The following is a 12,801-nucleotide window of genomic DNA, read 5'->3' as shown; positions in this document are numbered from 1 at the left end:
TCAGCTCGATGATAAATACAACACGTGATGTTATCCTCAGTAGTGTCCTCTAGAAAATTGTCTTATAGAACATAGATAACAAATAAAACTGTGATCTGACAAAGTCTGGTTTATTTATGGGATGTCACAATTTCCATGCACATGCTACTGGTTCAAAACATTTTATGCAAAAAAAATGAAAAATTCAAGTCGAGGCTTATGTTCATCATCACCCGTCACTATGTATGACTTATTTGACTTTTTCCAATCATCTTCCCAATAAAAGCAGAAAAACACTAGTGACCATACATCCTCCAACATGCGAAATGACCCCATTAAAACACAATGTTTTATCATATTACACTCCTTAACTTCTCTTCCAGTATATCTATACTTCCTGGCCTGCGGTACGGTTTGCTGATCAGTTGCTATCCACGCGCCTCTGTGCGCCTCTTACAAGATCAGGAAAGCTGTTGCATTTTTCAATTTGCTATCACATTCAGTCCAAAGAGCATCGCAGCTGAAGCCTCTGCTTTGACAGTTTTCATTACGTGATCAAAAACTCAATTGCTTACATTTCTCATTTGGAACAATAAGAGATGGTAAGGATGTAGTGTAGATGCTTGTAAATCAGGAGGAATCAAACTATTCCAATAAAATGGCTCAATAAAATGACGGTGATGCTCTGGAAAAGTTTAGCCAGATTATTTTTCCAATTTAGCTAATTGTCAACTCATTTTTAATCTCAATTTAAACAATGTTTAGTTATATTTAAGCAGTATTCAACCTCAAACATGAACTAAACATCCCCTAAAAGCGCCAAATTTTTATGTTTGTTTCCTTATATTTCCATCAAGAAGGTTTTTTCCTTCTCGGCACTACAGAAAAACGACCTTTTGTTACAAAAAGTAGCAGAAGCAGAGCAAATAATTCACAAATACAAAAGAAGTAGAATCACCAGAAAAATAACTACTCTTTTCTGAATAATACACTTTGTTTTTTGTATGTTGTTTAAATAATAATAATAAGTAATTAGTTACTGATGCTTTGAAATAGTTTTACTGGAGAAAATACAGCAGCAAAAAAATTATACTTTTATCAAGTTTATTAATTTAACACAACTGAAGACCAAAACACTCAGACTTAAAAAAGAAGAAAACATTCATGAACCACCAATGTATGTTTTATGCTTATTTTTTTTGTCTCCAACTGTGTGTCTTACACACATTTTGCATCACATTACATCTCTTTGCCTTTGCATTTTGTTCCTTTTTGGTGATTGTGCAATGTTTCTTGGTTATTTGCATGTAATAATTAAATTATTGTGCATCTCTTGACCGCTCTTTGTATATGGGAGAACATTTTGTGTCACATCTGTGCAGTTTTGCATGCTTTATTTTTCATTTTGAACATTTTCCATTTTTGGTTGTAAGAAATAAATATCTTTATGCCTAAAATCTGAATACATAGCCTGTTAACCATGAAATTCATGACATAACAATATCATTACCAGCATTAGAGGGACTGATATAACAGACATTGATTACAGGTTTAAAATTGTGAAACTCTTCGTGTTGACAGTTTAGTTAGTCATTACATAACAATAGTGGGAAGTGACTGATGGTTGTTGGACACCTGCTCGTGTGAACGGACTATTTTCTAAGGCGGATGTGGCAAGTTCGGCTGCAGTGTTTTGGGTATTCATGAGAGCCATAGTGAAGAAGCGTGTACCCTGAGGAAATCAGGAGTTGATAGGGTCACGTCTCAAGTTCCGTTTACCCAGTTAATATCCTGCACATTGTTTTTGAAACCTCGCTTTGTTGATCGTTTCATCTTTTACGATCGACGATCTGAAGTCGCTCGGGTTCAAACCTCGTCTTCGGGCGCCGCATCTACTCTGGAATTCTGCAAAGGAGAGACCGTTAGCTGTGCACGTTAGCAGCCATGTCGGGTGTAGTACGAGGCCCCGCGGGAAACAACGACTGCCGAATTTATGTTGGAAATCTCCCCCCAGATATTCGCACGAAAGATGTGGAGGACGTGTTCTACAAGTACGGGACAATTCGAGATATCGACCTGAAGAACCGAAGAGGGGGGCCGCCTTTCGCCTTTATCGAATTCGAAGACCCGAGGTAAGTGGGTAGCCGTTGCACGCTAGGCCGCAGCCTGCCCCATTGTGTTGCTAACGCGTTGCTTGAGGCTCAGACTAATACCTGGACTTACATTGTTCTCGTAGCGAAACGTGGGGTGTCCTCGCTGGGTTCCCACTGTTTATTTGAACGTTTTATGCTCCTTTCTCAGTACATTTGTGTGCTTGTTTAATGGTTAGGTTGGGATCTCATGTTGCAGTGTTATCCAAACCTTGCCACATTATTACACACACAGTGTTTGCGGCGCCTCTACCCTTTAGCTTGGTTGGAGGGATGCTTTCGCGCCACTGTGCTGGAGTGTGTATTCCTTCACCAGTCGCGTCTCCCCGCAACGGTATGTTTGTCCGTAAGCGGTTGGGCATATTAATGTGGTTTGCACGGCTGCAAGGCGGATTAGCAGGGGTTAAGGACCAGTGACATGGCTGCCCGCCCGTGGCTCTCCGCACGTGTGCCCATCATTTATGTGCATTCTCCTTTGAAACAGGGACGCCGATGATGCGGTCTATGGACGTGACGGGTACGACTACGACGGCTACAGACTGCGTGTGGAGTTCCCTCGAAGCGGCAGAGGCTCGAGGGGAGGTGGTTTTGGAGGGATCGGTGGAGCACCGAGAGGCAGATACGGGCCACCGTCCAGGCGCTCCGAGTACAGGGTCGTTGTGTCAGGTAAGGAGCAAAGGAGTCTGTCATTTATTTGCCTCTTGGATGGTAAAAGTTAATGTGTGGCAGCTTCATGCATGACTGTTCTTGCTTGCACAACACAGGCGGTGTTGAAGTGTTACCCCAGGTGTAAGAAACTTGCACCTCATCGGGTCATAGCATATTCAGTTTAAAGTTTGGTCAAATATGGTTAATCTGTATAAACGTAAGAATAGTTCCTGCCTGCAGTGATGATCTCAGGTTTGACTAATCTAACCTATCCAAAATTCCTTCGTAGAGGTTAATAATGTGTGATTCAGGGTTTCCTTCCACTTTGAAAATGATTCAAAAACACAGATTACTCGTGTATGTCACAGCCTTACAAGACAGAAGGGGGTAAATTATTTAAATGTGTATATATACTGTGTATTAGGGGTGGGACGATATGCTTTGGTCACGATTAGATTGTATCACGATTATAAGGTGCCGATTCGATTTTTATCTAGATTCTTGATTATTGCGATTCTACAAGTATTGTGATTCGATATAATCAGTAATTGCAATTTTCTTCCTCCTTAAAAAAAACAAACAAGTTGAATCATACGCTTCTAGAATGAATGTCGTTCCCATAAACAACGCACATCAGTCTGTGTCAGTCAGTCCAGCAGCTGACATTTATTTCAACTGAGACAAAAAGAGGTACTTAACATGAAAGGCATTTTTTTAAAGTTTACAGTTTACAAAATTAATTGAAATGTCTACACAGCACAAATGTGGGCTAGTTTTAACACAACTTAATGTAATGAATTGATGAACTTTTTCTGGACACGGATATGACGTGATATAATCGATTCGGGGAGAAAAATCGATTCTTAAAATCATCCCATAAAAAAAATCGCGATATGTACATAGGGGTGGGCGATATGGAAAAAATGTTGTCACGATTTCTTTGCATAAAATCACGATTTCGATTTTTTTTTTTTATCACGATCTTCCATCCGAAAAAAAAAAGACCAATTACAGTAGAGTTAAGTCGACATGCTGAACAACAGAAGAGCTAAGGAGTAAAAGAAAGAATTTGGCAATCAACACATTGTAATTAAACTGTAACCCAATTCAAGATGAAAAATAATGATCTAATTAATGACATCTGACACAGTGAGAGTGAAGCAACCGGAAATAGAAAAACGAACCACTGATGACGACTTGACTCCGCCTCATGATGCCATTTAGCAACAGATGAGCAACGCTGCATGTTCATTTACTGCAGCCACAGTCACGCACTGCCATCACCAGAGCGCCCTAAAGGAATTCTTTTCAACTGTGTAATGTTTGTCACGGTCGCGGTGCATCCCTTTTCTCTTGCACCGTAGTTAGCTTACGAGCTAGCGGTTTCCTCATCCGACCCGAGAGTGCTGCTGCTGGCCGTGAGTTTCTCCCGTGCGCCGCTATGGATGTGCTGTGGATGGTGCCACTGCTGCTGTTCCCATTCCTGATGTGCACCAGCAGCAGTGGGTTAGGGTAGAAGAAAACCCGAACCAATTCCAAATTACAGAGGTGGATTTCCTCTTCTTCACCAGCTCGTCGGCTTGGCTTTCAGCCATGGCTGTCCATGCGTTTTCTAAGTTTTTACAAACACAACATGGAGGCGTGTAAGAAAGTGTCACGACGCACAGTTCGCTATGATTGGTCGGTTAGGTTAAGGACGCCCTACGTCTGCCGCATCGGCGGGAACCAGCATTAAAAAAAAAAAAAAAAATCATTGCGCTGATTGGCAAAGGCGATCTATACGGTTTCTCTAATTTGGTAGATCGCCTGCGATTCTCATCTCTTCCTCTCCAGTCACGATTTTATATCGTCAGATCGCGCACCCCTATATGTACATGAATCGATTTTTTTTTTTTTTTTTTTTCGCCCACCCCTACTGTGTGTGTGTGTGTGTGTGTATATATATATATATATATATATATATATATATATATATATATAAAAAATATTTTTATGCTCTTTGTCCCTCCTGAAGCTATAAGGATGCCTTTTTTACTTCACGATAGACAAAGCAGCTAACAAGTAAAGATCTATGTTGTACTTTAGTGAAAGAGGTTAATGCTTCCCACTTAAATCATGCATATTTCATATAGTTTCACTCTGTTTTTTCCTTGGTCATCTCTGCCTCCTGAAAGGGGGTCTATATCCCCAGCGTGAACCACATGGCAATAACTTACCGCATCATCAAATCTGTCGTGGTGCTCTGTAGTACTATGATTTATCTGTGATCTCGTCAGTCTCTCTGGGATGTTCGGTATGTGTCGGCTAACGCACCCTCTGTCCGTCGTCCAGGTCTCCCTCAGAGCGGCAGCTGGCAGGACCTGAAGGACCACATGCGCGAGGCTGGCGACGTGTGCTACGCCGACGTTTACAGAGATGGAACCGGAGTTGTAGAGTTTGTGCGCAAAGAAGACATGACCTATGCCGTTCGAAAGCTGGATAACACCAAATTCCGTTCGCATGAGGTATGTGTGCTGATTTGATTTAGTGTCATGGATAATGTTTCTGTGCTGTGCTGAGGTGAGTACGTACGCAAGTGTTGCGTGTTTTGCACGACACCCCAGCCAAATATGTCCATCTATAACTCCACTAGAGGCAGGAATGTTGTCTTTTCAATGTCAAGTTTTCTTGTGTCCGCCAGGGAGAGACTGCTTACATTCGTGTGAAATTAGACGGTCCCCGCAGCCCAAGTTACGGAAGATCACGCTCCCGCAGCCGAGGCAGCCGGAGCAGAAGCCGCAGTCGCAGCGCCAGCCGCAGTCGCAGCAATTCCCGTGGTCGTGGCAGAGGATCGCCCCGCTACTCGCCTCGTCACAGCCGCTCTCGCTCTCGCTCCCGTTCCTAAACTTTACTACCATCAATGTTTTGCCCTTTTGATGTATTCCCTCCTGTTTTTACCTCTAAGTTTCCCCAGATGTCAGCTATTGATTTTTAATTTTTTGCATTTCTTGTCCCGATGTCCTTGTGGATGATCTTGGTATGTAGATGTGCCCTCCCATCCCGTCTCGACCTCTCCAGCTGCTTTATCCTTTTGTTTTCTCCTTCTCTCCCCCCCCCCCCTTCTTTTTCTGTCATCTCAGTTTTTGCACCATTACAAATTGTGCGGTGTTGAACTTCAAAAATGTTGAGCTGTAATGAGCTACACTCAATGTTTTTGCAAGTATTGAAAGTTGAAGATTTTGTTTTGGAGTTTTTATTTTTAGTAGGTTCTCTTTGGATATGATGGGTGGGCCGTTTTGACGGGAGCCCGATGCTTAACTGTATTTTACCCTTGTGTCTTCCTTTAGACATCTGAGGAGAAGGATTAAAGTGATTTGGAATAAAACCATTGTGGAGCACATTTCATTTGTATGGTCAGGATAGGACATCTAGGAGCAATCAGGTCGAGGCAATGGTATGCTTCATATTCCATAAATTGAACTTGTTTGATAGGTTGCCATGTCATGCATGTCATTTAACAAAGCCATATGTGCTGTACTTTGTTATATATACAGTCTTTAACATGCTACTTTTGGCCTGTGACAGAATAAGCAGTCCTAAATCAAGTGTTGTGATGTAAGTGTAACACCTTTGCTGTCAAATGTAAAAAAGAAAAGTCAGATTCACTTTGTTACAGAAGCGTCCCACTTTTAAATGTCCTCAGTGGATAAAATGTTTAACCTCCAGGCAGCGATAGTTTTTGTGCTCAGTGGCTTTTTTTTATTTTATTTTTTTTTTTCCTTTCTTGATCTGACATGAGTGCTCAAAATGGAAAAAAAAAAGAGAAAAAAAATTAGGCCCAAAAATTTTGACATTTTATTCTAACAGTCTGCCTCTGATTTTCTTCCTGGTATTTCAAGGTTTTGATTGGAGGAGTGGCTCAGTGGATCCCAATCCTTGGAGCTGGATGAGTGGATCGATTAGGGAAGGGATAGGCAAGGATGGATGCTCGGAACGGGAGTCGTTTTCGAGGATTCAAATGAGTTGAAATCAGAACTAATTAATGGGAGTCCCCAGAGCAACTTTTTTTTTTTTGTTTTGCTTTTTCCGTTTTAGGCCCCCTGCCTGATCCTTTTTAAAATTTTTCAGTGATAATGGCTTTATTGTACAAGAAAACGAAACAGAGGACCAGGAAGTTGGATCAAAGGATGGAGTCGTAGATGCCTGGTATGAGGGAATTGAAATAAACGGGGAGGTTGGGAGGGAGGGGGGGAGGGGGGGGGTTAAAGTGGGTGTAGTTTGTATGTTTTTATTTTGCTTAATCTTTCTTTTTTCTCTTAGCATTTTCAATAAAAACACTTTTCAAACGAGGACACTTTAGTTTTGTTTTTATTTGTGATGCAAAGCCACATATGAATGGATGTGACAGGCAGCCGGTAACACTGCTTGATGAGCATTTCCTCCGCTCATTAGTAAAAGCTGAAGCACCGGCGCGTCACTAACGCATGTGTTCAGCGTCCAAGCCGCTGTTAGAAAGTCTTTATCGCGCTGCCAACTGATACCTGTGGCCAAGGTGTCGTTTCCTCTTGGCCCACAGTCGGTGGTGTGTGCCGTGAATGATGCATTGTGGGATGAAATAAGATGCCGGCAGACAGGAGCTGGAGAAAAACGCTTGCAACTCACGGGAGGCTGCGGTCCAGCCAATGGGAGGATGCAGCACGCAGCAGAGGGGCGGAGAGCTGCTGGAGCCCGGCGGAGAGACAGCCTACCTTCATGCTTATTGTGTAAATCTTTAAAAAGCAATTAGCCGCAGCATCATCTAAACCTTCTCGCTGGTTGGGTAAATACATATTCCTGAAAGGAAGTGATTTCAGGTGGCGTAAGGAAAGGTGAGTGGCTTTTTAATTTTTTTTTAAATTTATTATAAAAGCTTGACTTGTTCCTTTTCTCTTTCTTTTTTTTAAATCTTCAGAATCGAGCTTCTGTGATGATTTTTGTTTTTTATTTCCTGTTTGTCTTTATGCGTTTTCACTGCTTGGAGGTATAGGTTACATTGGCTTGCACTGGGATTGCGTTGCATTAGCCTATCGTTTGATTCATTCGGAATAATGTCGCTGCTCTAATGAAGATGCTCGTATCCGAAAGTGATTTTGCTAAGTAATCCAACTCCACCTGTATCAAGTTTCGCAGCTGATCTACGCAGTTCTCAAGTCGCGGATTTGTCGAGAAGATGGGCTGTAAAAAAAAAATAAATAATAAAAAAAACCCAGCAGCACAAGTTCTGAATTTGGACCGGATCAAACGTCAGATAACACTGCCAAATGGTTTAGTTTTCTGCGTGAGGGATTTGAGGGATTGCGAAGATCCGGGCTGGCCTAACCATTCGCATCACCGCCACCACGTGCAGTGTCATTTTCTGTGCGCTGCGTCCGAGTGAACGTGCCTCTTTCCCCCACAGCAAACATCCTCAACCATGACTGACAGGAAAGCGGTGATCAAGAACGCCGACATGTCCGAGGACATGCAGCAGGACGCCGTGGACTGTGCCACACAGGCCATGGAGAAGTACAACATAGAGAAGGACATTGCTGCCTACATAAAGAAGGTGAGACTGACATGGATCCAAGCAGAGCTCTGTGGTGGCACATCATCTGCAAATATGAGGCTCCTGTCATGAAGCCTCTTGTCACAACTGTTTCATTCCTCATGGCAAAACATCTGCCCAAGGCACCCTGTGTACTAATAAGTCAAGACACCGTAACAATTTGGGCTTTTTTTATCTTCAACTAAACTGATATCCAGACATAAGCGTCTAATTCAGTCGAACTTCATTTGTTTGAAGCCTTCTGTAAAGGACGATGTTCTTTTGGGTTCTTTACAGACGAGAGACTGAGGAAGAATAAGCAGTTAATGACATAGCACAGCGCATATGTAAGGTGGAAGGGGTCATGGAACATTTCTGAAGAGGTACAGGGCGTTTAAACAGATTGACATGCCAAAACAAAACTGATATTTCTTTGCTTAGCAGCTACACATACAAAGCCAGCAAAATATGCTGGTCAATCCTTTTCTTATTGTGTCACTAACTTATTTATTTATAATAATTGAACTATGCAGCTCTCACTGCCACGGCAGCATCAACACAGGAGATGTCACACTATCAGTAGCATTTGCCTGAGTGACATGATTGGATATTATGAAGCATGAGAGCCCAGAGTAACATATGAATAGTGACCTCATCTGTGACCTCACAATAACCGCCTGCGTCGGCTCAGCCCGCAAGCAGTCGAAATCCCTGCTGCGGATGCTGGAGAGAAGGTGTCACCGACCAGGAGAAAAACTCCAGAAGTGAGACAAACACTCTGCCAGATGATTTCAGCACTTCACTTCTTCTGGTCTACAGCGATTTAAACAAAATCAAACGAAAAAAAAAACTATTTTTGAAGTAGATTCGGTCAACAGCCGTTTAAAAAGTGAAAAACAGGCAGATTCATTGAAATTAAGAATCTAACAACTGTTCAGAGGTTGCTAAATTTGTAAACAACCCGTTCATAAATTAATAATAGCAGATCAATCGAGTGTTCTTTTAAAACCACAACTATAGGATTTATCACTATTTTAGACTTTTATGACATATCCTTGGGTTTACAACTGTTTCCCCATTTTAATAGGCCATGATGTTAGATAATTGACTAATAAAGATTCATATTAATTTGTAGTAGTGATGACGTGGTTGGATCTGTCGTCTCCCATTGCAAAAGTTCTTGGTTTGAACTCATGGAGTTCCCTGTGTCCCTGCAAAGATGGATCGGATTGATGGATTAATCCCTGATGAAAAGAAGAAGCATTTGTTAGAAAGTTAGTTTGCTCCAGTGTCCTGAATGGTCACACCTGGAGGTGTGAAGCCGGATGTGTAGTTTTCATCCACTGGCGTTGATTGATCTCTTCCTTTCGCCTCTTTTCAGGAATTCGACAAGAAGTACAATCCAACCTGGCACTGCATTGTTGGGAGGAACTTCGGCAGCTACGTCACCCACGAGACAAAGCATTTTATTTACTTCTACTTGGGCCAAGTGGCTATCTTGCTCTTCAAGTCTGGCTGAGAAGTTTCTGAAGGGTATCGAGGAGTTTTTCTCCCTGAACCTAAATCGGAAATGCACTGGTGGCTGATGTCTCCCATACATTAATAACGACATACCATAAAGATGCAAAATCCGCCGTGCGCAATTGCATGGACTATACACTATTTAATATGTATATTACAGTAAGTTTACTTTTTGATAGTTGCCATTTGAATGCAACTGAGGTAGTTTTTGTTGATGCTGTTAAATTCTAGGTTGTGAAAGAGTTCAATGTGGCTCTTGATTGTACAATAAAGGAAAGCTGTAGAATGTAGTGGAGCATCTGCTTTCCTTCACAAGTGGCATTGCCAGATTCTGTTACGAGACAATGTTGTTTCAGAAAGTAAAATCACACTTGCGTGCACCAGTTCAATGATTCATCTTTAAGATTTAACACATGCCCATGAAAAGAAGCTGATTAATGAGGCAAAAAAGTTTATTTTCACTTTCTTAACCCATTTGTTAACCGAAGGATTTGTTTTCTGGAAACGGATGATACAAAACCTTAATATTTTTCTTTTTGTTGGATTTAAAACCAATCCTCAGCAGGGGATGAAACTTTAGCAGCCACATTTAGAAAAGATGTCACAACATCCGACACACTTGACACTTTAAAACCAGCACAAGTCAGTGCAGACATTTCATGGGGTGTTTAGTTTGTCGGCTCGTAAATTTCACTGTGAGGGAGGATGGAGCGATTAATACACTGACTTTATCTTGTAATGTCCATGTTATACCACTACAGACTGGTTACCAGAAGGACCAACTTACCTAGCTTTTAGTTATGATCCTGTGATACTGCATGTTTGGAGGACAACAAGGACAACATCATTTAACTGCTGTACGACAAAACGGAAATCTTGTACTGGAGGCAAATAATTAACATTTTTAACTTTCAGATGTCTTGTCCCAGTAATTGATATAAAACTGCGTTAGGAAGGTGTTTTAAACATTTGCTGTCCACTCTGCCAGGGCAACCATCGCCCCTGTGTTTCAGATGGTTGTGTTGTCTCATTTGGCTTGTGATGCATTAAAGTCGCAGCACCCTAATCTTCAGTTTTGTGATGTCAGTGTACTGCCAGGCATGCAGGAAAGATGCATCTGGAGCTTAAACTTCTGTTAAAAAAAATAAAAAATAGCTGGCAGTTTTTATCGCTTGTCCATCACAGATTTTAGGTTTTAGGCATTTTGTAATGTTGATATGATTAATCTAAAAGGTCGATGCACAGTGTTTGGTTTCTGATTAAATGTTTTTTTTTGGGGGGGGGGGTTAGACCTTGCAGTTGGATAACACCAAACATTTCTTGCCGTGCATAAAAGCTGAATGTTTGCTGAGTTGTTGTCTCCCATATGTCAGCTATGGGTGTTGGATTGGATTGCTATTTATTTTGAGGGATGCCTTCCTTACTATTGTCAATGTGAACTAATTTAGCATTGTTTTCCTCTGGCATGTATTTTTGCTGTGTATGTGTAGGAGCCGTTCTAATGCTGTTAAATTTGCACAAAACGTGTGCCTGTCATTGCTCTCAACTGTAACTGGCTTGAGTACAATTGCACTTCATTAGGATTATCCAGTAGGTTGCTACAGAACCAAAACCGTATAAACTCGATAAAATAAAAAAATATATATAATTGTAGACTTGTTACACTGTGGCCTTGTAATTTGTCATTGCCCTGCTGTGTGCTCAAGTTAAAGGACGGATTAAATTTGCAATACTTTTGTGAAATTATTCTCTCACATTTCAACATCTTTTCCCTCCTACCAAGAGTTGGAAGAAAACATTATTACAACTACGTTTCAGTATGCATGTGTAAAATCTGTACAAGAACAAATTAGCAATTAAGTTTTTTCCCCCAAATTTGCATTCTTGCTAAGTTAAGCTAACTAGCTGTAGCTTCCTAATGAAAGTGGGATAGTTTCAGAAAACATTAGATTTGTAGAAAAGTTATATGTTGATCTCACTGTCATGTCTGTCAATGAAATATGAATTGTGTAACAATTAGTTTAGTACAGACATGTTGTGTACCCGTCCCCCATTTCTAGCTAATTAGCTGATGGCACCAGCTTCATATTTGCCACAAATACATTTTATCGTCATGTTTGTTTGTGATATTTCCTCTCTTCTTTATTTTATTACTATTTGCATGTTAGAATGATAATAGTTTTACATAAATCTATCATTTCAGAAGTTTGCCAACATTAGCTAACCTTAGCCACCATAAGCTAGTAGCAGCAAAATGACCTTTCAATGTTGCTTCTCTATCAAACAGTGGTAATATTATTTTGTAGATTGGACTTTTTATGAATTGGAGCTGTTAGCTGCTCTCCTGTGGTCATTTGCAAATTTTATTTTAATAAATTCTATGATATTAAAATTTGGTTTAGTCATTGGACAACACAACTTTGGGAAAGGGGGGGAAAAATCACTTGAATCAACTCTTGGTAAATTGTGACTATTTTTTAAAAGTTCAGATTTACTAATGCAATAAGCTACAATGGAGGGGGAAATGGCCTACCTAATGATAGATGGTAAAATGCCGCATGCATTTTAAGTGCATCGTAATTCAAGTCTCATACATTTCCCTACCATAGCCACACTATGTGATATAGATCCACATTCAGACATTTCCCATGTGCTTCCTCAAATTTACAAAGAACATTTCCTTTTTTTTGGAAGAAGATCAGTCGGGCTGCAGGACAGACTGAGACAAACAGTCTAAAATATAACTACTGTAGGGTGTGCTGTTTTTCTGCTAGCAACACAGTTGTATTATGTCACAGATCTGCAAGAGGAGAAAAATAAAGCAAACATGGCAATTCTACGAAAACACTACAGGCAATAGAATGGGATGATAGGAATCTGAGATGACTGAGCAAGATGAGTGACAGAGAGGAGGATACTGTGACAGCTTCAGTATGCATGTATGTAATAGCTGTTGGCCCA

At 40.9% G+C, this 12,801-nt stretch overlaps 2 protein-coding genes across 3 annotated transcripts; both read left to right on the top strand.

The window, feature by feature from the left end:
• The first annotated feature begins 1,662 nt into the window (after positions 1 to 1,662).
• srsf1a (serine and arginine rich splicing factor 1a) lies at positions 1,663 to 6,791 on the top strand. 2 transcript variants are annotated; one of them, XR_012770294.1, is made up of 5 exons: positions 1,663 to 2,111; positions 2,614 to 2,795; positions 5,109 to 5,281; positions 5,458 to 6,210; positions 6,656 to 6,791. XR_012770294.1 is itself a non-coding variant. In XM_075473163.1 (4 exons), exons 1-4 carry the CDS (start codon positions 1,924 to 1,926, stop codon positions 5,659 to 5,661), a joined length of 747 nt encoding a protein of 248 aa, XP_075329278.1. In that variant the 5' UTR covers positions 1,663 to 1,923; the 3' UTR covers positions 5,662 to 6,791. The 2 variants fall into 2 exon arrangements, 1 of the variants encoding a protein (XP_075329278.1); XM_075473163.1 differs by having other exon boundaries at positions 5,458 to 6,791.
• A 663-nt stretch (positions 6,792 to 7,454) lies between these two features.
• dynll2a (dynein, light chain, LC8-type 2a) lies at positions 7,455 to 12,232 on the top strand. Its single transcript, XM_075473162.1, has 3 exons — positions 7,455 to 7,624; positions 8,194 to 8,340; positions 9,701 to 12,232. The coding sequence occupies exons 2-3, from the start codon at positions 8,209 to 8,211 to the stop codon at positions 9,836 to 9,838; spliced, it is 270 nt and encodes an 89-aa protein (XP_075329277.1). The 5' UTR covers positions 7,455 to 7,624; positions 8,194 to 8,208; the 3' UTR covers positions 9,839 to 12,232.
• Positions 12,233 to 12,801: the final 569 nt, after the last annotated feature.

The sequence above is a fragment of the Odontesthes bonariensis genome, chromosome 9, assembly GCF_027942865.1.
Source record: "Odontesthes bonariensis isolate fOdoBon6 chromosome 9, fOdoBon6.hap1, whole genome shotgun sequence".
Lineage (NCBI taxonomy): Eukaryota > Metazoa > Chordata > Actinopteri > Atheriniformes > Atherinopsidae > Odontesthes > Odontesthes bonariensis.
Note: the sequence above shows the minus strand (reverse complement) of the source record. Positions and strands in the feature narration are given on the sequence as shown.